Below are 27425 nucleotides of genomic sequence, written 5' to 3'. Positions count from 1 at the left end.
AATTTCATATCCATCATTTCATTTGATCCTCACAACATCCATTGAAATAGGTAGGGCAGGTATTATTTTTTTATTTGCTTTCTTAAAGTACATATTAAATTTCACACAATATTAACATTAAGATAGGTATTATACCTATTTTACAGATTAAAGAAATGAGTTATGTTGGCTCTAGAAAAATTAAACAATTTGTTGAAAGTCAGATGTATATATTAAATGAAAGAACAAGGAACCCATATCATAATCTCACATAGACAGAGTAATTCAACAGATGACCATAAGGATAGTCAGATAACTACTTTATGGCTTAACATCTCCTCTAGAAATTGGAGATTAATAGCAAGTACTTTTGAGCACCCATAACTCTACCTGACGTTATGCTATTAGCCATAGGGAATATAAGAGGAATATAAGATGTAATCCCTTCAAGGAATTTATTATAGTCCTTATTAATTATTATTTTTATTATTATATTTAGTGATGATATCATTGTGATGTCAAAAGACAACTATTGGTTGGTTACTAGTAGTCATTACTAGAATTATTTGAGAAATAATTATTTACTCAAAAAATTTTTATAATTACTGAAATTAAAAGGACTTTCCCTCTGCTGATTACAAACATCAGGATAGTTTTAGCATTTGTATAGATGTTGTCATAAAAACATATGTGGTACAAATGAAGAAAATTTTGTGAGTGGTACAAATGGAAAAAAAAATTAGTAATGAAACGAAAGTAATGAAATAAATTACTTGTCCATAAATAATCTGGCTGGTAATAATTTAAAATTATCAGATGGTTATTGTAAATAAGCAGAAGATTTTTAATGATCTTAATTTATTAGGATTTGTCTTAGAACATTAAAAGCAAATGTAATTTGAGCAAAACTAAATTAATTGAACAAGTAGGTTAACAGTTCTGGTTCTGCCATTGACATTTTGAGAACTTAACTCAAGCTTCTGCCCTTTGAGTACTTCAAACTCCATACTTGTGAAATTCTGCTAATTTTTGAGAATAGGATTAGTCACATCTAGAAGTTTTAAGTTGATGTTATAGTATTGGACAACTAAATGGAATCCTCTGTACTTGCTCCAAAGTGGGGTGGGGTGGTATAGTGCATCTCCAAGATCAGAGCTCTAGAATATTGTTTTGGAAAATAATTTATAATTTTGTGGTACTTTCTGTTCTTAATTGGTAAATTCCTTGTTGGCTCTTTAGACTCAAGGCTTTTTTTTTTCCCAGATTGAAGGTGGGAAAAGAACCACAGAAAGAGCTATGATTCCCCATTAGAAAAATGGAAATAAAAAGAGAGAACACTAGTTTTTCTGATTGATATACCACTTTAAATAATCAACAATTTTGATCTTTCTGACTTACACAGATTTCAAGTATTAGCTATTCAAGAAATAGCATAATATGATGGTCAGAGAGCTGGCCTTAGAGCCAGGAAGACCTGGGTTCAAGTCCTGTTCCTTACATAAGACTGTGTCACCCTGGTCAAGTTACTTTACCACTCAGTGCTCCAAAGACCTCACTAAGACCAAAGATGCCAACTCACACTGAGGGAGGAAATTTTCTCACTGGAGAGTTAATAGTAATGCTAATAATAGCTAGCATTTATATAACACCTACTATGTGCCAAGCCTTGTGCTAAACACTTTACAAATATCACATTTGATCCTCAAAGCAACCCTGAGATATATGTGCCTGTTATTACAGTTATGCAAACAGAGAGCAGTTAAATGACTTGCCCAGGGCTGCCCATCAAGTATCTGAGGCTGGGTTTCCTAATTCCAGCTTCGGCGCTTTATCCACTTTGCCATCCAGCCGTCTAGAGCAGAGCTCTCTACACCTGTGAAATCATAGGTCTGATCCCTATTCTTGTCTTATTTAATGTTGAGTTAACATCAGATATTTCCTCACAAATATGCTTGATGTCTATGAATGTTAACTTTTTTCTTTAGATCAGAAAATAAAGCTCTTGCCTCAGTATATAGCGCATAGAATCTCAGGATTGAAGTAGGCAACATTTACCAGCACACCACTGCCATCGGATATTGTCTAGTTCAACCTATGTGAGAGCAGAAATCATCTCTGCAGTATGCCTTATAACTAAGTCATTCCACCTCTCCTTGAAGATCTACACAGATATGGAGCCTCCTTTTCTATTGAAGCAGTCCTTACTAGATTCTTCCTTATATAGAACCAAAATCTTTCTTTCTATAATTTCAGTACATTGCTCATAATTCTCCCTTCTGAGGAGTCAAGTCAAATCCTTGTTTGAAACAGTCTCAGATATTTGAAGATGGCTCCCATGACTCTCTCCCCCTCATTTATCTTCTTCAAGCAAATGATCCCCCAGTTCTTATAGCTACTCTCTAGAGAACAGTTAATAATACCCTCATTCTTCTAGTCATCTAGCTTATCAATATTCTTTCTTATGTTAGTAGTCATAATACTTGACATTTCTAGAGCACTTTAAAGTTTGCTAAGTACTTTTGTATACATGTATTTCCTTTGATCCTCATAATAATCCTATGGGATAGACCCCACAATATATTATATGTTTGTAATATATTGCATATATCACATATATTTTCTTTCATGCATTTAAAAATATTCTGAGAACATTTCAGCTTCACCAGATTGCCAAAGTAGTGGGGGAAACATGAAGATTTTAACCTTAACAAAAATGGTTTAAGAACCTCTGATCTAAGCAAATTCCTCTCCTTTTGCTGATGATGAAATACACCCAAAGAAATTTAGTAACGTCCTTCATACGTTTGGTTTGTCAGGGCCACAACTAGAAACTGCATCTCCTGACTTCTACTGTCTTTTACAACACAAGATTAATAATACTTTATTTTGTGTTTGAATAGATTCAAAGCAAAAAGCAGTTTTAAATTGTTTATTTCGATTCAGTTTAGCAAACATTGGAAGTGCCTGTTGTGTGCAGAAGCTACTCTAGACACCTAGAGAGATAAGTTTAAGTAAATATAACTTTTTCTGGTAGATGGATATGACATATAAGCAAAAAAAAGTTGCGATAGAAAGCAGTATATAATAAATATATAGAACAGGTACCACCAAAGCACAATGGGAGGTGCAGGGAGAGAAAGGACATTGATTCCCCTAAGGGCTTAGGGAAGGCTTCCTGGAAGGGGATTCCTTTGAGTTGGATTTTAAAGGATGGGTAGGAATTTTACTGGCAGAGGTGACCCAGAAGGGACAAAATGCCATGAGCCAGAGGCAAAAAGAAATATAGCCCCAGGCACAAGTTTAATTGAAACAGAGAATAGAGGAATTAAAGGCTGTACCAGATTATAGAAGACCTTAAGTGTCAGACACTGGTAGTTAAATTTTACTTAGACTGTGGGAGTTGGTAAAGGATTTTGAATGGTAGAATGACGTGCCTAGATTTAAGCATAAGAAAGATTGGTGTTATAGAGAATTGGAGTAGAAAGAAAAAAAGAGGAAGATATGTTAGGAGACTACTCTAGGTAGATGATAAGGAGGGCCTGTTAGATTAGGATGATAAGAGTAAGAATGTCATGGAAGTTAAAAAAAAAAAAACCACAAGACTTGGTAACTGATTGAAAGGAGAGAAAAGAATGAAGAATAACACCAGTGGTGGTATCAGGGACCAAAAAACCCATAGGATGAGTACTAGGACAATGAAGCATTGAGAAGACAAGGATAGAGACAGTATCCTAAAAGAGGTGAGCACTTGGATACTACAAAGAGGAAAAAGAGATGAAGACTTCAAAAAGGCTGTTATATTTGATAATTGAGTCCCTTGTGATCTTGGAGACAACTATTTTCGGAAAATTACTAGAAGGGAGTGTTTGAGAAGGGAGTATGTGATACTGGGTATATGTAACTTTTTCCATTCATTTGTGGTAATATAACAAGTTCATTAGGTTTTATATAGAAAATCATTGGGAAAAGAAACAACAATGTTTCCCCTTTCTCCACCCCAAACTGTGAAACTACTGTAAGATTTGTTTTGTTTTTTCCTAATGCTAGCATTTCAAAAACTTGAGATTTGTCATCCAGAATCTGACAGATTTTTCAGTATGTTGAGGCTGTATTGGTTCAAGTCTTTCAAGATACATCATAATTATCCATTTGATAAGTTTCAGTGATAGATTTCAGGATTTCTAAAATGTTTCATTCAGAATCATGATGTAGTTCAACTCATTTCACTGTGTTAAGATCCAGTTCACGAAAAGATCTGCTTATGTAATAGGAAGTTATTAAAGAGAAAAATGTATTTTCTGTCGTTGTTGAGCCTGAACAGCAGGTCTATTAGTCCAGGTTCCAAAGAATGTAAATAAATCATTGCTTTTTGAGTGTATAGGGCCTACTTCTCAATTGAGTTTTTAAAAGATTATGCGAGTGTTCATTTCTGGCTTCATGAATAGAAAGCTAGCGTTGAAGCCAGGAAGACCTGAGTTCAGGTACCACTACTTCTCTTTTTTTTCCTTTGTTTTGGCCAGGCAGTGGGGTGAAATGACTTGCCCAGGGTCATACAGCTAGTAAGTGTCAAGTGTCTGAGGCCAGATTTGAGCTCAGGTCTTCCTTAATCCAGGGCCAGTGCTCTATCCACTGCACCATCTAGCTGCCCCCCAGGTCCCACTTCTGACACATGGCTGTGCAACAACCCTAAGCAAGTAACTTAACCTCTCAGTGCTCTAGACCAAAGGTGTCAAAACAGGACATTGCCACCCCCACAGAATGCAGCTGGAACCATATTACAATGTAATTGAAGTCTATGCAGCCACAGGGATCCTTATGTAAGATTTAATGGCCCTGTTTCTATTTGAGTTTGATACCACTACTCTAGGCACCTATCTAAGACTATATGTTTCAGAAAAGGTGCCAGCCTACCTTGGTAGAGAGTTTTATTTCCTTGGTAAAGAGTTTTGCGATGGTAGGGAGTTCCCACTGAATTTCCAGTGAAATCACTGGTCCTGTCTCCCTACTTGTGCTAGGTGCTGAGGGTACAAAGACAAAAAATAAAGAAAAAGAGGGTTACGCTGTAACTTAAGGGTATAAAATGTGCTGGGCCTCAGTCTCATCTATAAAATCTTTCCTATATAGATGAGATGGCCCAGGATGACTTCTGAGACTTCACCTTAATTCTTTGATTCTAATAAGTTGTTTACTTGTTGGAGATACGTCGTGTTTTGACTTTTCCGCCCATGCTCCGTTCACCAACAATTTCAGTTTAAATTCCTCTAGTATAGCAAACCATGGTTGTTATACTAAAAATGTAGAGTTAGTGGCATGTATATTTATGCTATATAAAAATCTTTTCCTGATCCCCATCGGCTGTCAGTACTACTCCCTCTCATTACCTTCTATATATTTTATATATACTTATGTGTATATGTTGTTCCCCCTATAGAAAATAAAAACTCCTTGAAGGAATGGGCTGTTTGATTTTTCCTGTTTTATTCACAGTGTCTGGCACAGAGTAAATGCTAATTGATTGATTGATTGATTGGTTGAAGGACAGGAGACTTTACAACTTGTGCTATAATATTGAATTTCCTTAAAATGTTTTAATTCTGTTTTTGAACAGTTGAACCACAGAAAATTACAGCATTGGAAAATAAGTCAACAAATGTAAGTCTATTAATTGTTGAATCTAGTTGTTGGGAATTTTTTTTACAGTTTGTGTCATTGTTAGGGATACCCCAGGGGTTTATCTCAAGAATAAAGGTAGACATCCAACTGACATTAATTTTAAATTTGTTCCCACATGTCATATTATTAAAATGTGTACCTATACTTAGCCAAGCTGAGAATTAGGTTTATAATCTATATCATGGAAGCCAGTTGGCTTAAATATTTGTTAGATAAACTCATGATTCTGAATTTATAGCATTTTTCTTTTGGATTTTAGGCTACATTATGATTGTAGGTTTAAAGTAAGAAAATGAAATATTCAAATTGGCTAATTTGATACCTTCCATGATATACTTGAAATATATAAAACAAGTTTAAAACCCATTTTTAATTAAAAAAATTAGTCCTGTGGGTGTCTTACATAAATTTGACAGTTAAGCCCAATTTGCAGCTGATTGCTAAGTCATAGTATCTTAAAGCTACAAGGCGCTAAGAAGTCACCTAATCCAGTCCCCTGTTTTAAAAATAAGAAATTTTACCCACAGACCTTACTTCTACCCTTCAGGGTTTTGAAGGTAAAAGGCAAAATGAATAAGGTTGGAGGAAGGAGGGTATAAGAAAGTGACTTTCCCTCTTCTACTGTAAATAGAGTTTCCCCTTAACTTTTTTTTTTTTTGCAATTGGGGTTAAGTGACTTGCCCAGGGTCACGCAGCTAGTAACCAACTGTGCCACCTAGCTGCCCCTCCCTTAACTCTTTAAAAACAGTTCAGAAAAATTATTTGGGCAAAAGTCTATCCTACATGAACCTCTTTAAAGGAAGGTAGTAATATGCTCAGAGGTCTAGAGGTTCTGTATGAGATGAAAAAAATGTGTACTACATTCTCTTCCATTTATAATTGATTGAAAGTTATTATTTAAAATTGTTTTCAGTTTTTATCTCTTAAAGAGAATGACATTAAATGACTTTATATTTTTCATTTTAGGTAAACAACTCAGACTTGGAAACAAATGAAGACATTCACAGTTGCAAGGAAAGGAAAACAAAGTTTTCAGAAAGCACTGATGAAGTAAAAGGTAAATAAATTTCAGAATAATAATGATTTACACTAAAACTTGTTTTCTCCAGGTTAACAGCTTTTTTATTTATTTACTGCCGTAAGGTTCATGCCTTTCCTTAGAGATGCAGCTTCTTCATGTAACAAACATCTATCATGAACCATATGCAGAGCACCTTGCTTAAGGCATGGGAGGAGATAGACCAATCAAGACAAGGGCCTTGCATCCATTAGGACACAGTACGATCAGACCACTTGGAATTAAGAAACCCATCCTCCTACCATGGTCAGGCTAAGGAGAGTCCTTCTCATTCTACTAAGAGGAAAGATGAATCTTCTTCACAGCAAGATTGAAGGTTGAGAAATTGTTCTGCTGTCAACCTGGCTTTGAGTCCAGTTGTAGCTTGTGGGCCTGATCCTCTGGAGAGGTGCAGCCTAGGTTAGGAGTAGACTTGGAACAGTCAGTTCTCTTGGGCATTCTCACAGCTTCACATTCTGTACATCAGTTTCCTGTGCAACTTTTAAATTCAGATTAAAGAATTTCATTAGGTGCAGACTCTGGACGCCATCAGTGGAACAGTTCTCACAACAAATAACAATGAAGTTTATACTTTGTACTTGGCAACATGCTAACCTCTGAAGAGGGTAAAAAGTGTAGATAGTTCTTCAGTCACCTTACTTAAAATCTAGTTGAAGGGCTGTGTTATGACACCAATACAAATAACTACAGTGTGAAATATTACATGATAAGTTCATACAAAACTACTGGATATAACTCAGGTTCCAATAGAGATTCCAAGAGTTGAGTAAAAGGAGAGTTTTACTCCCATTTGCAATTCTGAAGAGCTTGTTAATTTAGCTTCCCAAGCCTCATAATGATCATTAGAGTGAATGACTAATAATTTTTACGTTTGATTGTCAGTAGATAGACCTACCAATGAAAAGGACATCTTGGAAGCTGTACAAAGTCAGACCATTGAAGTGAAAGCTCAAGAAGAGGTAGGTTATTCTATTAAACTGAAGCTTTAAAAATATGAGTGAGAAGCTCAATTTCTTGACATAATTTAAATAAAACATAGAACTTTAGAGCTGAAAGAAAACTTAGTCATCTAATTCATTCTGCTATTTGACAGATAAGAAAGCAGACCCAGACTGAAGAAGCAACTTGTTCAAGGTTTCATCACTGATCAAGAGCAGAGTTAAGATTAGAGCACAGGTCTCCTAACTCACAGTCTAGTGCATGTTCCTACAAACTATGACATATTTACAAAATGAATTTTTGAACATAGCACTTCTTTAAGCATGACAGCAAATTAGAGATTATTTGAATACACCTAGTTCTAATGCTCACTATTTGTGGGAACATAAATTAGATGCTTAGTCATTTAGCCTCAGCTTTCTCATCTATAAAATAAAGTTAATATTTGCCGAAGGAGTTAGAGCACTTTAAACTTAAAGTATTACATAAATGTGAATAATTATTATGCCTACTTTGCACATCTAGATTGTTTATTTGCATATAGATTAGGCATTTTGACTTAACACAAATCTAGGTATTTTAGGTGTATTTAGAATCAGAAATGGAAGGAGTCTCAGCACTTTTCCACACTCCGTGTGGAAGGCATATTCAAATTAATTTGATAAATTTCTAGATTTTTTCATGTGTTGTAAATCCATTTTCGAATCTAGATGTTGCTAATAATATAGCTATGTCACTCCAGTGACTCAGGATCCAAATCCTCTTACCCCATTTGTCATATTCCTTTTTAATTACAGGTAGAATTTCCTTGCCAAGAAGATGGAAATAATATACCTAGAAGAAAAAGGAAAAAACATTCTTCCTTTTCAGAAGATGAACTAGGTAATTAAAATTCATGGAGATGTTTTGTTATTTTCAAGTAATCTACTGACTAGAACCCCAAAGTCTCGGTTTACATGAAACAGGTTCAGTCTTGGAGACTTCACCAAAATCATATGTCTTTGGCTTGTTTTGCCCCCTCTCTGAGTTTCCTTTGGGAAACTTGGAATATAGTTCACCTAAGTTTCATAGGTATGAATAAAAGGGCTGTACCTCCAACAAATGCAACTGAGTATATATAGGACAACTCTTCACTGCACCAAAAATGCAAAACACTGCAAAGAAATTATAGTAACCCACAAGTAGTCAATACAACTCTCCTTCACTTTGTAGTGAATTCCACCTTCACCAGAGGAACCTTTATAGGCCTTCAGCCTGATGACAGTATTCTAAAGCTTCGGACTTATCTCAGAAGGGAAACAAATTTCATATTGCTAGAGAAGCAACCCTTAACATTCTAATAAATCTTACTATCTCACTAAGGACCTGTATAATACTCCGGCCTTATATACTACCCTAAAGGGCTAGAACTCCTCTCGGAGGAAAATTAACTTGGAAGTTGCTAGAAGTGTAACCCCTCCCCATTCTCATTAATCTACATAGTCCGAATAATTTTTGGTACTAACAGAAGATAACCATGAACACCAGCATTTGGATCCTTAATGTCATGGCTCAGTCTCTTGCTGCTTATCCAACTCTGAGGTCACATGCTTGATATTCCATCCAGGATTTCTTGGTGTTTGTCCAGGAACTCCCACCACTCAGCCACATGTTTTCTTCTCCTGTGGCCATGTCTCTTCCCTGGCTCTCTTTGCCTGGGTTGAAGAATTCTAGCTATTCCACCATTTCCCCATTTGCTGCCATCTTCTGGGCTTAATGAGTCTGTCTCTGCCTGTCCATCAAGTCAACCCTCTACATTTGTTACCATTTTCAAAACTTTAAAATATTATACTCCCCCACATTTAAATTGGTTGATAAATAGGACAGAAAATTAATGTATGTGAGCCATTTCTTTGCCTTACACACAGACCTGAAGGTGTAGCTTTTTTCCACGCTGGTCTAGGACGTCCAAGATCCTCCTTATTTCTTATAGTACAACTGAACCCCAGCCACCCACCCCCCCAGATTAGTCTTAGAATTTACTCAGTCTCCCAAGGTCATTTGAGTTAAGGAAGACCTCAGGCCAAACTAAGTGCTCCCCAATTTTTCATATTCCCTAGTTATAAGTAATCTAAATCTTTTTTAAGAACATCTGAAATATGGCTGGTCCCATTGCACCTATCTGGACTATTGTGTTCAGTTCTGGACCCCACCTCTAAGACCATGATATTGACAAATTAGAGCACATCCAGAGGTAGATAGCTCAAAGCATGATAGTTTTTTTTTTTTTTAAGCCCTCAAGACCATGCTGATCTATTCATGTAACTGGGCCTGAGAAGACAAGAATTGGCAGTGGGAAAAAGACAAGAAAGCATCTCCAAGTATTTTAAAAGTTACCCTGTAGAGGAAGGATTAGACCTTTGCATTTGGCCCCGCAGGGAAGAACTAAGAGCAATGGGCAGAAGTTACATAGTAGCAGATTTAACTTCTATATTAGGAAAAACAGTAATAATTAGAGCTGTGTAAAAGTGGGAAGGACTGTCTTAGAATAAAATAGACTTCTCTTTAGAGTTATTCAGGGAAAGGCTGGAAGACAAGTTGGTAAAGATGTCTATGGAAGAAATTCTAGTTTGGATTAGATAGCTTCCAAGTTCCTTCCAACCTTTTGACCCATGACAAAATTATTTTTCTATGGTTAAAGGAAGGAGGAAGGATGCCACTTTAATAATTATCTGCCCCCATAATTTCCCTTCCATTCTGGTACATAATAACAGTTTAGACAAAAACCCAATGCATGGACTGTCCTATTGATGTACTGATATCTATACTGTACTTAATACTCATGTAAGTGATGTTCAGAACATTACCATTCATACATACCAGTTAATATTTGAATTCCAGCCAATTACCAGCCATTTATTAAGTGCTTTTCCTTTTGGGAATGAGAATGACTCCAGCTCTTTCCACCAGACCATCCTGTCAACCGTTCTGCAATTAGTGGCTCTTATTTAACTTATAGTTTATGACACTAAGGTCTTTGTTTCCTGTCCACCTCATCCTATATTTAGAATCATAGAATGAAGTTGAGAAAAACCTGAAGATTACCTAATCTGACCCTCTTATTTTACAAGTGATGGAGCTAGCCCAAAAAAGTGACTTGCCCAGTCACATATCTAATGTCCAGACCCCTAATACCTAAGTGTCCTGACTAGAGTACATCAAGGTTGGCAGTGATGATCCAGGGTTCAAACTAAAAAGTCCTTGATAGCACCTTAAGCAATAAAGAGTTGTAAAGAGTATTATAAATAGTATATTAAATTACCCTGGGGGTTCACAGCACTTTGTTGTTATTGTCGGTTTTTGTTGTTCTTTTTGAAAGGGGTTCATGAAATAAGAAACCTTGGGAACCATTGCCACATGCTACTATATTATTGGTTTTTTTAATCTGTAATTGGACTACTTCTCATTTGTCCATATTTAATTTTATCTCATTCTTATAATAGCATTTTTCCACTGAATTATGTTTTTCATTCTAGAATATTAACAATTAGTGACAACCTAATTTAGTATAATCCACATGATAAACATACTGTTGATTCTTTGTTCAAATTATCATGAAAGATACTGAATAATCCTTAGTACTAATCCCTTTGATTCAGGCTTCCCAGGATGATATCAGGCCTTTGATTTGATCTTCAAACCACAGTCATATTCACTTATATGAGTAGTATAATCAGAACCATATTTTCCTAATTTGCCTGTGAGACTTTGTTGTTGTTCACTCACTTCAGTTGTGTCCAACTCTTTGTGACCCCATTTGGGGTTTTCATGGCAAAGATACTGGAGTGGTTTGCCATTTCCTTCTCCAGCACATTTTACAGATGAGGAAACTGAGGCAAACTGGATTAAGTGAGTTGTTCAGGGTCACACAGCTTCTAAGTGTCTCAGGCCTATTTCAACTTGGGAAAATGAGTTTTCCTAGTTCCCAAACCGGTGTATTGTGCCACCTAACTATTACCTATTTGAATACAGATCAAAATTAGAAACTTAATGAAGATTGATAATGTCATGTATTTCCTCTCTGCCCATATGGCCTGTCACTGTCTTACAGAAGAAAACTATTTTATCTTTACATGGATTTCTGTTTATAAAGTTATGTTGCTTCTTTTTTTTCCTTGTAACTCTACTATACAATTGCAAATTGATTAGACAGGAAAAATTTTTAGATTTTAACATGAAAATAAAGTATGCATTTAACCACATCTTTTGTTTTGTTGGTGAAAGTCATCATTTTATCTATTACATATGCATTCTAAGACTGATACAGAGTCACAAGAGAGACAAGACCCTAGTGCTTCCAAAAAGTTGGAGGTTAATGTTCATTTATTAGGAATTACCACTGAGATGTTCATTATGGTTTTACAAACTCCGTCCAGTGACCCATGTATAGTTTACTTTACTGAAGTCAGAAGCCAATATTCAGTTCTCAGATCTTAATTTGGTTATATGGCACTTTTGTCTTCACTATAATTCATAGCTTAGAAATAGTTCTGTTGTGGTAATTTTTTAAAAAGGCATCAGACACTATTTGGACCTGGAATAAATTTTTTTTTATGTAATTGGTCTCTTAAAGTTTATCTTTCTCTGATTGTGTCTAAACCGAATACAGATGATAGCCTGGACTCAAGCAAAGAAGTGGTACAGAGTCAGTGTTCTGAAACAAAACCACAAGTTATAAAGGTATTTTATAGTGTGTGCTGTTTTCTTTCTCTCTCTCCTTTTTTTTGGGGGGGGGGTGTAAAACTGATTATATTGCTGTGAATTCTTATAATACTCCTTTTTCATTCTAATGCCCACTTTAATTTCCACTTTAAAAAAATAGCTACTATATAGAGATTTCTTACAACTCGATGAGGAAGATGCTAAAGCTCATACCTCCATTTGAGGCTGAAAATATAATTAGGAAGGTGAAACTGTTAACGTAAAGTTGACTGTATTTTAGATCAGACAAGCTCCATTCAATGCTGTTTTCTTTTTCATAAGACACTTAGATATTTTAAAACTTTCTATTGTTATAAATGAATGATAGAAAAAGAGAATGGGGAGGGGAGGGCAAAAGGAGAATGAATTCAGTGAACCATGAAGGGATACTTCCAGTGGCAGGATACTCAGCACTGGTCTTGGAGTAATCAAAATATGCACAAAAGATATGGAGTAGATGCTAAGTTGTTGGAACTGTTCATAACTTCTCAGAACAGAACTAATGAAACCTCACTTCCCTACTCCCTTTTTTTCCTCCCATTTCCTTCTCAGGAGTGTGTTTACCTTAATTTCCATTTCTGAAGAGTATATTTACCTTCCTGTTTACTTTGTCACTTAACTATGATAAATGTACATAACTGTCTACATAAATAAAAATTTAAAGAAAAACGTATATGACTGGTAAAGCTTTAAAAAAAAACTCCAATACATTTAAATTCTCAGATAATTGAAAGAATAAATCTATGATGAATTCTCATGGTTTCCATGGATGGTTTCCGCTTTCATTCCTCATCTAGCACATGTTAAGGGAATGGAAAACAATTTTGATATTGGACTAATTAGAATCAGTTTTCATTCCCTAATATATGGAAGTAAAGGGGAATTTAAGTGCCTACAGGCTGTTTGTACTGAGCAATATAGCATACAAGTTTTACGTGATCTTTGTGTTTTGAAAATTTTAACCTGGGCTTACATATAACAGCCTCCAAAAGTGAAGGAATAAAAAGACTTTTATAGGTATACATTTCACCTAAGTAAATTGGTTCTGTCAGAACATGTAGTTAGGGCAGAACTAACTAAGTGAACTACATCAGGGTTGGGATTCTACAGCCTTCTGGATGGATATAGTTATAGTATGTTAACATTGTTGAAAAGCTGTATATTTTTTTAAAGGCTGTTGGGGTTAAGTGACTTGCCCAGAGTCACTTAGTTAGGAAGTATTATGTGTCTGAGGCCGGATTTGAACTCAGGTCCTCCTGACTCCTGGGCCGATGCTCTATCCTCTGAGCCACCTAGCTGCCCAAAAAGCTGTAGTAGTAGGAGGAATAGTTATATGTAGTATGTCTGTTTTATAATTTGTCAGAAATGGAATAGATGTAGAAATGGAGTGTGGTGAAAAAATGGGTTTGAAAAATAAGTGATCCACTCTTACTTATTTTCACATACTGAATAGGAAGAGAGTTCTGAAGGTGCAGAAGAAATATGCCAAGAAAGTATTAAAAATACTGCTTCAAGGCCTATGGCAGAAAAGGGTAAGTAACAAAATGTGTTCATCAATTAACATACGCAATTAACATAGCCTAAACTATTTTGAAAGAGGCTAAGGTACTCAGACACCAGGTATACCACTTCTCTGAGCAACCTGTAATCTTTAGTCAGTTGTGTTTGTTACTTAACAAACACAAATTTTCACCTACCTATGTTGCTTATCTTTTTCCTTAAAAAATATAGCAAATACTTAACTTTTTTTGTTTGACTGTCTGGAATTGATAAATGCTAGTTTCTAATTTGGATCCTTATCTGTGCAAAGTGAGTTGCCTTGTGTTAGTTTTTAAACATAGTCATGCTAAGTTAAATTGCCTTTTCCATGGTATAGACATGAATTGGATAGTTTGCTTGTAATTGTGACCACCAGCATAGCTCTGCATAAGCTAGGGAGGCAGTGATGTTGGTGTTGGTTAACAGGATTTCTCAGACCAGTGTATATTGCAGTATTTCCTCTGAGCTGTGCCTTTTCTACAGGCGAACATAGTAGCAAGGAAGCTAATGACAAAAAGGCAAAGGAGGAAAAAGAAGAGGACAGTGTAAAATCTCCAGAGGCAAGTAGTCTTGTATTCATTAAGAAATGTTTGCATTTTTAGTCAGGTTTTTTAAATGTTTTGATTCTCGGAGAAAAAATGTCAGAATATAAATACATAAATAAATTATGTTCAAATATTATAGCTCAAATTCAAGGTACTTCAAACACTAATATGAAATCAGTAACTAGTCAAGCAACATTTTTATTTTTGAGCATTCACTTTATATAAGGAACTGTGCTGAATTCTTCATAAAAGTTAGTTTTAAGGAAATATAAGACACTATGACTAGTGTAGAAATAGCCTTCCTCCCCAGAATTTTTTCATGAAGAAAGGAGACAGCGTGATGTCATAGAAAAAGAACTAACTTCAGTCTGAAAACCTAAGTTTATGTCCTTCCTTTGCTTCTTTGTTAACCATTTGATCTTGAGCAAGGCACTTTGTCCTTGAGCCTCAGTTTTCCTCAGTTGTAAAATTAGGATAACAATATTTATACTTCCCATCTCACAGGGTTCCATTGAGGAACATAAGGAATGGCAATTAAAACACTTTGTACACTATTAATTAAATACATATAAATGTAAATTGCATTATTATTTTCAGGTTTTAAAGTTTTAGTTGTTATCATTACTAATACCACACCTTGCCAAATCAATAAGGTTTTGAAACCAAGGTGCAATTGTTAGATAAGTGCCTTTAATATATAATTTTTGGTATAATGAGGTGCCATTTTATAGAGTAGGTCTTCTGCACTGGTCCTTTACCACACAGCAGTCAAAATTTGTATTGATAAAGTCATGCATCTCATGACTGTTCAGCCAGATGCTCAAGTAGGAAGGAGTCTGGTAGAATATTTACACCACAACTGCCCAGAAAGTTGAAATTAGGACTTTAGTGTTGTTCAGTCATTTTTTGGTCGTGTCCAACTCTTTGTGATCCCATTTGGGGTTTTCTTGGCCAAGATACTAGAGTGGTTTGCCTTTTCCTTCTCCAGCTCATTTTCACTTGAGGAAACTGAGGCAAACAGATTTAAGTGACTTGTTCAAGGTCATACAGCTAGTGTCCAAGGCTAGATTTGAACTCAGGAAGATGAATTTTTCTGACTCCAGGCCCAACACTCTATCCAAAGGGCCATCAGCTGCCCAAAATGAAGGCTTAAGTATACCAAATTAATAATGTTTTTCCACAATTAGGAGGGGGGAGGAAGTTGCAGGTAAAGGAAATGTTGAACAATTGAAAAAAAATTTAATATTAAAAAAAAAGACAAAAAAATGATGACACCAGTGTTTCTAGTTCTAGTTTGTTAAACTACCACAAAATAAATCACAGTGATAGGACACAGGTAAAGACTGATACAGCTCACTAGGCTTCAAAAGTTGGTATTTCCAGAACATGGTACCTAGAAGACGCTTACCAAATGCTTATGGAGTTGAAAGTAGAGGTCTTGAAGTAGTGACCAAAAGGCTGTGATTTTCACCATATTTTTTTTTGGCTCTTTTCACATACATTAGTAAAATCTGTGCAGCTAAGTGTTGTGACTCTACAAAGTAATAGTAGTACTCCTTTGTACCACTGGTATTTCGGACATAAGGTTTACAGGTCAACCAAGTTACTATATTTTATTTGCCCCGAATGTACTTAGTAACAATATTGGAAAATGCTTGTAATAGCGGCCTTCTTAAACCAGAACTATTTAAGCAGGCCAGTGTAATCAAAGTTTAACCATGCAGACTCAATAAATTATTAAAACAGAGAGCTTTAGTCCCCTCCATCATATGGGCCATTTCTATAATTTACTCTGATAGACCCACTTCTAGATCAGGCCTTACACAGCATTCATGATCCTTCCTTATTACAACATACATTAAGCCACTATCTGTGTAAGACTGTAAAGGTGGCTAGCCCTTTGTTTAAAAAAAAAAAAATTTTTTTTTCTCATGTTAGTAGATGATAAATTTTGCTCATAATTGACTTGGACTAAAGTCAGAATTTGGATATGTTAAAGGCCCTACAAGTGCTTTTTATCCTCTTAGATCAGTTTTTCCCATCATTTTCTTTTTCAATATCAAAGTAGCAAGGGGTAGGTAGTTAGAAAAAATGACTTTGAAAGTATTACTATAGACTTTTTCCAATTCCTCCCTTAGGAAGACCATCCTGTAATAGTTAAAAGGAAAAGAGGAAGACCTCGTAAATACCCTATAGAAGCAACAGTAAAAATTAGTAAGTACTAATTAAAAAAAAAAAACAGTTAAATTACTTGTTATATTTTCAGTCATAGAATGATTCAAGTTGATTTTCTAAATAAGCTTTCAATTCTTTTTTTTTTTTAGAAGAGGACTCCAAAACAGATACTGATACTGTAAGTGTAAGTTTTTCCTCCTTACCAACCTCCATCTTGAAAACAAAGCGAAAAACCTATCTTCCAGTAATTAACATATTTCTTCCCTTCAAATAAGTATACCACAATACAAAATTTTTTTTTATTTGTTTGTTTTGGGTAGGCAAAGTGACTTGCCCAGGGTCACATAGCTAGTAAGTGTCAGTATATGAGACCTGATTTGAACTCAGGTCCTCCTGACTCCAGGGCGGGTGCTCTATCACCATGCCACCCAGCTGCCCCCACAATACAAATGTTTTGTATTGTTAGCATAGGTTAATGAATGGAGGGTTAGCTTCAGAGTCAGGAAGACCTGGGTTCAAGTCCTACCTGGATCCAGACTGACTATATGACCCTGAGCAAGGTACTTAACCTTAATGCCCCAAGGCAACCATTTCGTAGTATGATTTGCAAAATAGTTGCTGATCTGCATTGGTTTAGGGATTTTCCTTACCAGATGTTCTCTTACTAGATATTCCTATGAAATTACAAGTTTAGACCAGAAAATTTAATTGAAATTGTATCCCTCAGCTAAAATGGAAAAATTCCAGGTGAATCCTCATGGCTGTGAAAAAATAAAAAGGCTTTCTCTTGACTGTTCTGAGGTAACAGAATTGGATGATGATAATTCACATAAAATTTTTACTTCTAATTGTTTCTTTCATGAAAACAATGACATTATTATTTATTCCTCAAGTATAATGGCTTTCCTATCCCTATGTAAATTTCTTTGCACAGAAATTTGGCAGGCAGCATGTTGTAGTACAAGGAGCCCTTGATTAGATATTTCCTAGTTCTTCCATTTACTGGCCAGTTGATCTTAACCAAATCACTTCACTTCTCTGGCACTCAATTCCCTTGCCTATGAAATGATGGGTTTGACCAGATAACCTCTAAACTCCCTTTCACATCTAAATTTATTATTCTAGAATAAAAGAAAAATGACTTTTTTATAAAGTTAGATTTTAAGTTAATGGTTTCTTATATTAAGCAGTTTCAATATACAATCAAACCTTAAATTTAGGTTTGGATATACTGTAAGTATCTAGTTTAGTATATATCATCAAAGACGATTTCTAAATAACAATTCATGTTTGTGTAACAATTAAAACAGCAAAGCGCTCCTTATCTATTCTCTTATTTGATCCTGAAATACCTAAAAGATTTCCTTATAATACAGCAAGTTCTGTATCAGAAAACCTTATATAAGTCATTATTTTTAAAATATTGAATTGATATTAATTTGTTTTCTGCACTACTCAAGCACTGGAACTCAGGGATTTCTAGGAGCAAAGCTATGTGCAGTTCTATTCGATAGATATTTATGCGGCAATTTCCTCTAGAATATTGTTTATGATACCTTTCCCCTCAACCTTCTCATAGCTTTTCTCTTTTGTACTCTGATACATTTGCCATATTGTGTTAAGCATTTCTTTGGTAGACCATAAGCTTCTTGAGGACAGAGACCATTCTTATCTAAACTTAGTGTCTCTCTCAGGACCTAACAGTGCCCTGCATATAGCGTTGGTTGTTACTTCTCAATGGAAATAGTCTAATAAAAGACCATTGCATTTTTTTTTCCCAGTCTGCACTTACTAGCCCAGATAGCAGATATGCCATCTCTTGGCATCACTTCTTCCATTCCTGTTCATGTGCCTCTGCAGTCAACAGGCACGTGTTGTGGTTCACATGAGTGCTGATTGTATCAACTTGTCAAAGATGGGTCAGAGCTATTTCTCTCAACCAGTGCTTCCTAACTCTTGAGGTTTTACTGCTTGGGATTTTTCCATGAATTCAGGCAGTTCTGCATTCCTATGCAGAGCCTGTCTGTCTACTCTGTATTCATCTGGTACATCTGACCAATAAGAGAAATTAGAAATGTTATCTTTATAGACAGAAAACATTAATCCAGTCAGTATTTAGTAAACACCAGTTATGTGAAATGCATTGTAAAAATTCCTAAGCCTAACTGACCTTTAAGAATATTCATGGTAAAAGTCACTGAACCTTTAGTTTTCTAGTCTGTATATGATTTTGTTAGAATTCACTAATTTAGAGGGTTCCCCCCCTTTTTAGATACAACAGTCTCCACCGAGGGACAAAGTGAAGATTGATCAGATGGGTATGTTTCTTTCAGCATTCCTCTTTGTAATGATGGGAAAGCTGTATGTTGTGGGGAGGGGGGAAATTTTAGCCTTTAATTTTATTTAATCTTAATCAAGTTTCATGGTATAGTAAAAAGCCCCCTGGACTTGGAGTTAGAAGAACTAGGTTCAGGTTCCCACTCAGTGACATCTATGATAAGTCACTAAACCTCCATAACCTCTGTTAAATGGAAATAGTGTTGGTACTACCTACCTCATAGAATTATTCTGAGTAAAGTTCTTTGAAAACCATAAAATGTCATATAAATTTGAGCAAGCTTGAACATAATAATAGCCTTTTGGTTTCCCTCCCTGTAAGGTAAGTATCCTTTTACTCTAATAGAAGTTTAAAGTACACTCAACAAACAACCTCTTTTTCATGATTTGCCTATAGCTTTTCATTCTACAGGTGAAGAGGTTGAATATATTGTTCTGTCGAATTTTTTATATTTCACTGGGTTTTGTTAGCCCAATGTCTAAGTCAGAAATACCTGTTTTGAAGGCTCTCTAATCTCATGGGTGTGGGTGGTCCCTCGAATAGTGCAGTTTGCATCCCATGCTTGGTTTTTCATCCTGGGTAGCTCTTCCTCACAGATTCTCCTCAAGGGTTCTACCCAGTATGGTATAGGTCGTCTTTTTCTTTTGACGGGATCTAGACTCTAATGATGTACATATGATCTCCATCATTTACTGCTTAAATAGCTCTTGCAGCATGGCTGCCCCACTCCTCTTTTCTAGTCACATAGCCCTCTGATTATGTCTTTGGACACTGCTTCTCTTGTACATTTCTTTAGTAATGTGTTGCAGCCTGTTCATGCTCGTCATGAGTTTCTCCATGAAGTATGTAGATGCATCTCCATGAAGCATCAAGATGTTGTTAGTATATACTTAGATATAAAAACAACTTCCAAAAAAAGCATATGCCTTCTTTTAAAAGTTCGAGACTTAGAAACAAAACAGAGTTTCTGGTATTTTCTGCTGATTCATTTCATACTTTCTCCAATCTGGTTCCAACTTAACTTTCCAGTATTATCTCATTAATATTAGTCCCTCTTCTGTAGTCTGTAAACTGGCCAATTCACTGTACCCTGAAGAAATCTCATGTTTTCCAATTCTAAACCTTTGTGCACACTATTCCATATGCCTCAGATACCCTCCCCACATCTCTGCCTACTGACATCTTCCCTGTTATTCAAAGCCCAATTCAAATGCACCTCCTCCATGAAGTTTTCCTTTGGTACACCTTCCAGCTGCAAACTGGAAGTGATCTCTCCTTCATCTACTGTCATACATTTTATACCCTCATACATGTGTCATGGTCTGATCTGTATTATATTTATCTGTGTACATTTTATCTCCTTCACTAGATTTGTAAATTCCTTAAGGACAGAATCTTTCTATCTCCCATAATGCCTAGCATAGTATATTGTACATGGCAAATGCCTTGTAAATGTTTTTTTTCCATTGGATGAAAGAATGAATGCATGTAACAAACAGAAGATGTAATTATACACAGCTCCTCTTTATAGCTGATCATGACAGATAATTCTTGATAACTTTTATAATATTTGTTTTCTGGAAGCCAAAGAAAGGGTGAGATGAGGGTCTTCTCAATTAGATTTGGATGGGAGAGTAGAGGAAGTAAATTTTGGAATTGATTGTAGGGGAATGTCTGTGGTTGGGAAGGAAACCACTGTTCTAGATTTATGAAAGAATTGTCAGGTGCAGATGTAAAAATTTAGATATGACTTCACAATGCAAGTGGGAAAATAAACTCATCCAGATGATTGACTTTTTTTTTTTTAACCTTTTCTAGATGTAGCCTTACAGTGAGAGAGTGAAATAAAAAGATGTTAAATTTAGGGGAAACAGTAAAACTGATGCAAGCTTGAGCATCTAATTTGAAACACAAATATATTAACTCAGTTTACTATAAAGAATTAAATTATTCTACTGGAATTTTATAGCATAAAAGATCCAATATCAAGAAAGGTACATACAGCATCAGCGTTTTTAATGTATTAGGTTGACAGCCAGGTAGAGTATAGTTTGGAAAGGCATGAAACTAGTGAGACAGTTTTTTGTAGTGTTCTAGCCTTTAAAGAGATTACTTTTTTTTTCTTTGAGTGTGGCTGTGTAAAGACAAGATACATTATCAGTAAGATTTTTTTTTACCACTTTTTATTATTTCATAATATTTTATGCAATGATAAATCATTTTATATGAAGAAATCTTTTAAGAGCTTCATTGGGTTGTTGTAGGTTAACCATGTTGTGACTGCTTTTGCTAATTATGTTTCTAAGGGTATGATTTTACCATAGTTTATCTGAATATCAGTAACAAAACATATAATAATAGTTTTCTACTTCTTTGCCCTATTTTGATAAAGACTTTTAAATTTCTTGCATTAAAGTTCTTCAGAAGAAACAATCATTGTCAGTAATCTACTATAAGAGGTCATCAGATATATGAGATTTTGCAACTGAAAAATGTTCCTACAATTTTTGTTTCACGTAATCCATTAAATCAAACTTAGCTTTTCTTTTTTTAATAAATTTTGAGGAAAGTATAGCTCAATAATATTTTATAGTATTGTTTACACTGAAACAAAATCTCAGTTAAAGGAAGGTTATAAAGTTAAATTCTTCCCCTTTCAACTCAATATAAACTTTGTCTTCCTGGGGAAATGATAAATAACAAAAGAATTGGGGTTATTGTTTTTATTTTGTGAGCTCTCTCTGTATTACAGTGTCTGGCTTCAATATTGAACATTTCCCTTGTAAGAGAAGCCAAATCTTCATTATTGAAAAAGGTAGCTTGTGCATATTTTTTATTAATTCTACTTTGCTGGATTTTTACAGAATAATTAGTGTTTTCATGAGAGCTAGTGCCTAAACAATTTGAAATAATAAAGTATTAATATGCTAATTTCTTTGTTTGTCTTAAAGATGACTCTAATAAAGAGATAGCAAATGAAGAAGTGAATTTGGCCAATGTAAGTGTCCATTATTTTATCATTTTTATTTTACAAATGTATGTCTTAAGTGAAAATTGGAATTCCTTCTGAACTTCGGTCTCATTTGATTTGATTACACTTAGGACATTAGAGAAGAGAAAATGGTAGCAATTATGCGTCGAAGAGGAAGAAAGCCCAAGCGCTCTTTCACAGGATTAGAAGAAACTGGTATGGTTCAAAAGAATTGATCTTAACTAGTTGAAAATTTTTTTTTATGTTCTTGAGTACAGATTATTTAATCATTTAAAATCGGTTTTTATTTGTATTTTTCTTCATTGAGGGAAAAGATCCAGTGCTTCACAGCTTGTATTAATATTACATAAATAGTGCAAATTGCTATAATCCCATGTCAGAATTGGTATATACCAGATGTTTTTCTGAGTACAACTGAATTTTCTATGAATTCTGGCTGTGAACTGCATAAGTAAACTATCTCAAATGTGTTTGAGAGATTGTTAAACAAGTGCAAATTGCAAATACTAAAACAAAAAGGAAGTGGAAAACCGCTTCTTTTGCTCCCAAGTCCCCTTCTTAGTTGTCCTTCTAAACTTAGTGACTGTATCCTTGGGAATTGTATAGAACCACAGTTGAAATTCTGTCCAAGCAGAAACATCAGAGCCAGAAAGAAAACGTCGGAAATCAATGTCTGAAGCAGTTGAGGACAAGAAGGACCAAGAGTCTGAGGAGGAAGAGGAGGAGGAGGAGGAAGATGAGGATGAAAAGTATTCAAGAGCCACAACCAGATCTACTGCAAGATTGGAAGCTCAAAGGTAATCGTCTGTTGCAAAAGGTGTCCTAATCACAGAATCTCAGGTGCAAGGTATTCAAAGTCCAAATGAGCTTGTCTTTGCCTGAACTGTAATCCCCTCTTGAAAGTATTCCTCTAGCCTTCACATGAAGTTCTCTAGTAAGGAGGAATCCACTGTTTTTCAAGACAGCTCATCCCACTTTTGAACAGCTACATATACGCTTGACACTTATGTTTTAAAGGACTTTCTTGGGTTCTACATTACTCCTTATGTCCTTTTAAAATTGGTCTTTTATTGGCTCTCTAGCACACTCCATACAGTGGCTATTCTAAACCTCTATTCTGTTTGTCTCCTAAGTCCATATTCTGGCTCCTTACTTCCTTGTAAAGGAACACCCCCCCCCCCCCCCCCCCCACAGTGGACATAGTCTATCCTTACTTTTCTTATCCATGACATTACTTCATCAGATGTGTTTGAGAGTTTGTTAAACTTTTATTCTCTCCTTTTCTGCTGGCTCCTTCCTTTCAACCTACAAGCATGCCCATCTTATTGCAGCCCTCTTGTGCCATTGTCTTAACTATTTCTATCCCTTCCTCCCTTTCTGTGCCATACTTCTAGAAAAAGAACTAACTCTTTACCTCTGCTTCCTCTCTGTCTACTCATCCTTTAATACCTTAACATCTTGCATTCATGCCTACCACTGTACTGAAACAGCTATTGATTATTTCCTGTTTATTCTGTAGGTAGCTTGTTTGTACATAGTTGTTTACTTTTATCTTCCCTATTAGATTGTGAGCTCCTCAAGGGCAGGGACTGTCTCCTGCCTTTTGTTGTATTTCTAGCTCTTAGTACAGTTCCTGGCATGTAGCAAGTGCTTAATAAATGTTTATTAACTAACTGACTCACCATGGTCATTAATGATGTACTTATCACTAACTCCAATGATCTTTTTTCTGTCCTTGTCTTCCTTGACCTCTGCGTATCATTTGACATTATAGACCACCCTTTTCATCTTGATATGATCTCTTTCTTATTATCCAGGCATCACTAACTTTCCATCATCTCTTGTCCGTGTTCAAAATATAGTTATATTCTTTGGCTCTTCCCTTTCGCTAACATCTTGTAAACAACCAGTTTCCAACTCCTGCACCCCTGTCCTATCATATCACTTCATCTCTTAATGCTTCTGCTACCACTGTACTTACGTGCCCTCAGCACCACTTTGCCTAGACTATTGAAATAATCTCATCATAAGATTTCCCATAGACTTTTAGAGTAGAAAGGGATTTCACTGGCTTTCTAGTCCACCTGTATCTGAACAATATACCATACATGTCAAAGACCTCAAGTGAGGAGGAACCTACCTCCTGATTCCTCTTTTGGATAACTCATTGCTAGAAAGGTTTTTCTTACATCAAGCCAAAATAATTACACTTTCCAACATGTACCCATTGCTCCTAGTTCTATCCTGTGGATCCAAATAAAACAAGTCTAATCCCTCTTCCTTTTGACACCCCTTCAAATATACTTCCTTTGCCTACTATATGTCTTGTCTTCTTCAGATTAAACATTTCCAGTTCTTTCAGCTGATCCTCAGATGTTCTGATCTTAAGGCTCTTTAAGCCATCCTACTTAACCTTCTTTTCTGTCCTCTCTAATGTCCTTAAAATATGGCTCCCAGAACTAACTATGGTATTCGACATGTGGCCTGACCAGGGCAAAGTAAAAGAGTAGGAATCTTGAAAATTAAGGACATATTTACCTTCTTCCAGTTCTGTCTACCCCTCCCATTCTCTGTAATATTTCAGAAATCATTGACCATATCTCAAAAATCACCACTGACCAATGTGGGAACTTGTTTTCTTTGATTATATATATTTGTTACAAAGATTATACTTTTCTTTCCTTCCCACCCAATGAGGAAAGGGTGTTGGGAAGAAAATAAAATAAATGCTTTAAAAAAATAAAATTAAAAATATTTAATCACTGATGACTTGAACTCAGGGGGAACTTAGACAGTCTCTTATTATCTTATCTCCTTGGGTATTAGCTGCCTGTAAGCCATTTGTGTTTTATCTTTTCCATTCTATAAAATTAAAATTGAGCAGCTTTATCTTCTCTTGTTACTTATCATCTTACCCATCCCGAAGAGAAGTCCCATCCCTTCTTTGATTAATCAGTCTGTTAGCATTTATGCGCTTATTACACGCCAGGAACTGTTGGATATTGGGAATTCAGAGACAAAAATTAAACAGCCGACCTAAAGTTTACTTTAATTTTCCTCTTTATCCCAATTTCACTTTTTAAAATCCATTATATTTTTTGTTTTTTGCTTTTTTTCCCCACTTAATAATATTTTACTTTTTTCCAATTACAATGTAAAGATAGTTTTCAACATTCACTTTTATAAGATTTTGAGTTCCATTTTTTTCTCCCTCCCCTCCCCCCTTCTCAAGATGGCAAATAACCTGATAAAAGTCATACGTGTACAATAATATTAAACATATTTTCCCATTAATCAAGTTGTGAAAGAAGAATCAGAACAAAAGGAAAAAGTCACGAGAAAGGGAAAAAAAGTGAAAATAGTATGCTTCTATTTGCATTCAGACTCCAAAGTTCTTTCTCTGGATGTGGATAGCATTTTCCATCATGAGTCTTTTGGAATTGTCTTAAATCGTTGTATTGCTGAGAAGAGCTAAGTCTAACAAAGTTGGTCATCACACAATGTTGTTCTTATCATATATGGTGTTCTCCTGGTTCTGCTCACTTCATTCAACATCAGTTCATGCAACTCTTTTCAGGTTTTTCTGAAGTCTGCCTGTTCACTATTTCTTATGAAACAGTAGTATTCCATTACAGTCATGTACCACAGTTTGTTCAGCCATTCCTCAATTAATAGGCATCCCCTCAATTTCCAATTCTTTGCCATCACAAAAAGAACTGCTATAAATATTTTTGTACATTTGTAACCTTTTCCATTTCTTGTAATCTCTTTGGCAGACAGACCTAGTAGTGGTATTTCTGGATCAAAGGGTATGTAGAGTTTTATAGCCCTTGGGCTTAATTCCAAGCTGTTCTCGAGAATGGTTGGATCAGTTCACAACTCCAACAGCAATGCATTAGTGTTCCAATTTTCCCACATTTTCTCCCAATATTTATCATTTTCCTCTTCTGTCATATTAGCCAATCTGATAGATGTGGGGTGGTACTTCAGAGTTATTTTTAATTCGCATTTCTCTAATCAGTGGTGATTCAGAGCATTTTTTCATACTATAGATAGCTTTAATTTCTTCATCTGAAAACTGCCTGTTCATATCCTTTGACCATTTATCAATTAGGGAATGCCTTGTATTCTTATCAGTTTGACTCATTTCTCTATATATTTGAGAAATGAGGCCTTTATCAGAAACACTGGCTGAAAAATTGTTTCCCAGATTTCTGCTTTCCTTCTAATTTTGGTTGCATTGTCTTTGTGCAAAAACTTTTTTAATTTAATATAATCAAAATTACCCATTTTGCATTTCAATAATGTTCTTTATCTCTTGTTTGGTCATAAATTCTTCCCTTCTCCATAGATGTGACAAGTAAAACTATCCTTGTTCTCCTAATTTAATTATGGTATTACCCTTTATGTCTAAATCGTGTACTCATTTTGACCATATCTTGGTATATGGTGTGAGATGTTGGTCTATGCCTAGTTTCTGTCATATTCTTTTTCAGTTTTCCCAGGAGTTTTTGTCAAATAGTGAGTTTTTATCCCAGAAACTGGAGTTTTGAGGTTTATCAAATAGTTTTATTACTGTAGTGATTTACTGCTGTGTCTTGTATACCTAACCATCCAGCACTATATTTCGTAGCCAGTACCAAATAGTTTTGATAATTACTGCTTTATAATATAGTTTTAGATCTGATATGGCTAGTCTACCTTCCTTTGCATTTTTTTTTTCATTAATTCACTTGATATTCTTGACCTTTTGTTCTTCCAGATGAATTTTATTATTTTTTTTCTAACTGTTTAAAATAATTTTTGGTAGTTTGATTAGTATGGCACTGAATGAGTAAATTAATTTTGGTAAAATTGTCTTTTTTTAATATTAGCTCAGCTACCCATGAGCAATTGATATTTTTCCAATTGTTTATATCTGACTTTATGTGAAAAGTGTTTTTGTAATTTTGTTCATGTAGTTCCTAAGTTTGTCTTGGCAGGTAGACTTCCAAATATTTTATATTATCTACAGTTATTTTAAATGGAATTTCTCTTTCTGTCTCTCGCTACTGGGCTTTGTTTATTTTATATCCTTCTACTTTGCTGAAGTTCATTATTTCAAGTAGTTTTTTCGTTGATTCTCTGGTATTATCTAAATATATCATCATATCATCTGCAAAGAGTGATAGTTTTGTTTCCTCATTGCCTATTCTAATTCCTCCAATTTCTTTTTCATCTCTTATTGCTAAAGCTAACATTTCTAGTACAATATATAATAGGGGTGATAATAGGCATCCTTGTTTCACCCCTGATCTTATAAGCTTCTAGCTTATCTCCATTACTTATAATGCTTGCTGATGGTTTTAGATAGATATTTACCATTTTAAGGAAAACTCCACTTATTCTTATGCTTTCTAGTGTTTTTCATAGGAATGGGTGCTGTAT

At 35.2% G+C, this 27425-nt stretch overlaps 1 protein-coding gene across 1 annotated transcript in view; it reads left to right on the top strand.

Annotated features, from left to right (window-relative positions):
- Positions 1-27425, top strand: part of BOD1L1 (biorientation of chromosomes in cell division 1 like 1) — an 89251-nt gene that overhangs the window by 46478 nt on the left and 15348 nt on the right. The window contains exons 13-25 of the mRNA XM_027836610.1: positions 5588-5631; positions 6619-6709; positions 7616-7689; positions 8467-8551; positions 12318-12388; positions 13863-13941; positions 14432-14508; positions 16632-16707; positions 16818-16852; positions 18941-18986; positions 21958-22004; positions 22109-22193; positions 22630-22795. Coding sequence (XP_027692411.1) covers positions 5588-5631; positions 6619-6709; positions 7616-7689; positions 8467-8551; positions 12318-12388; positions 13863-13941; positions 14432-14508; positions 16632-16707; positions 16818-16852; positions 18941-18986; positions 21958-22004; positions 22109-22193; positions 22630-22795 — 976 coding nt within the window. The remainder of the gene's footprint in view (positions 1-5587; positions 5632-6618; positions 6710-7615; positions 7690-8466; positions 8552-12317; positions 12389-13862; positions 13942-14431; positions 14509-16631; positions 16708-16817; positions 16853-18940; positions 18987-21957; positions 22005-22108; positions 22194-22629; positions 22796-27425) is intronic.

Source organism: Vombatus ursinus, unplaced genomic scaffold, assembly GCF_900497805.2.
Source record: "Vombatus ursinus unplaced genomic scaffold, bare-nosed wombat genome assembly UNPS02014818.1, whole genome shotgun sequence".
Classification (NCBI taxonomy): domain Eukaryota; kingdom Metazoa; phylum Chordata; class Mammalia; order Diprotodontia; family Vombatidae; genus Vombatus; species Vombatus ursinus.
The sequence above is the reverse complement of the archived record's forward strand: the minus strand, read 5'-3'. Positions and strand labels throughout refer to the sequence as shown.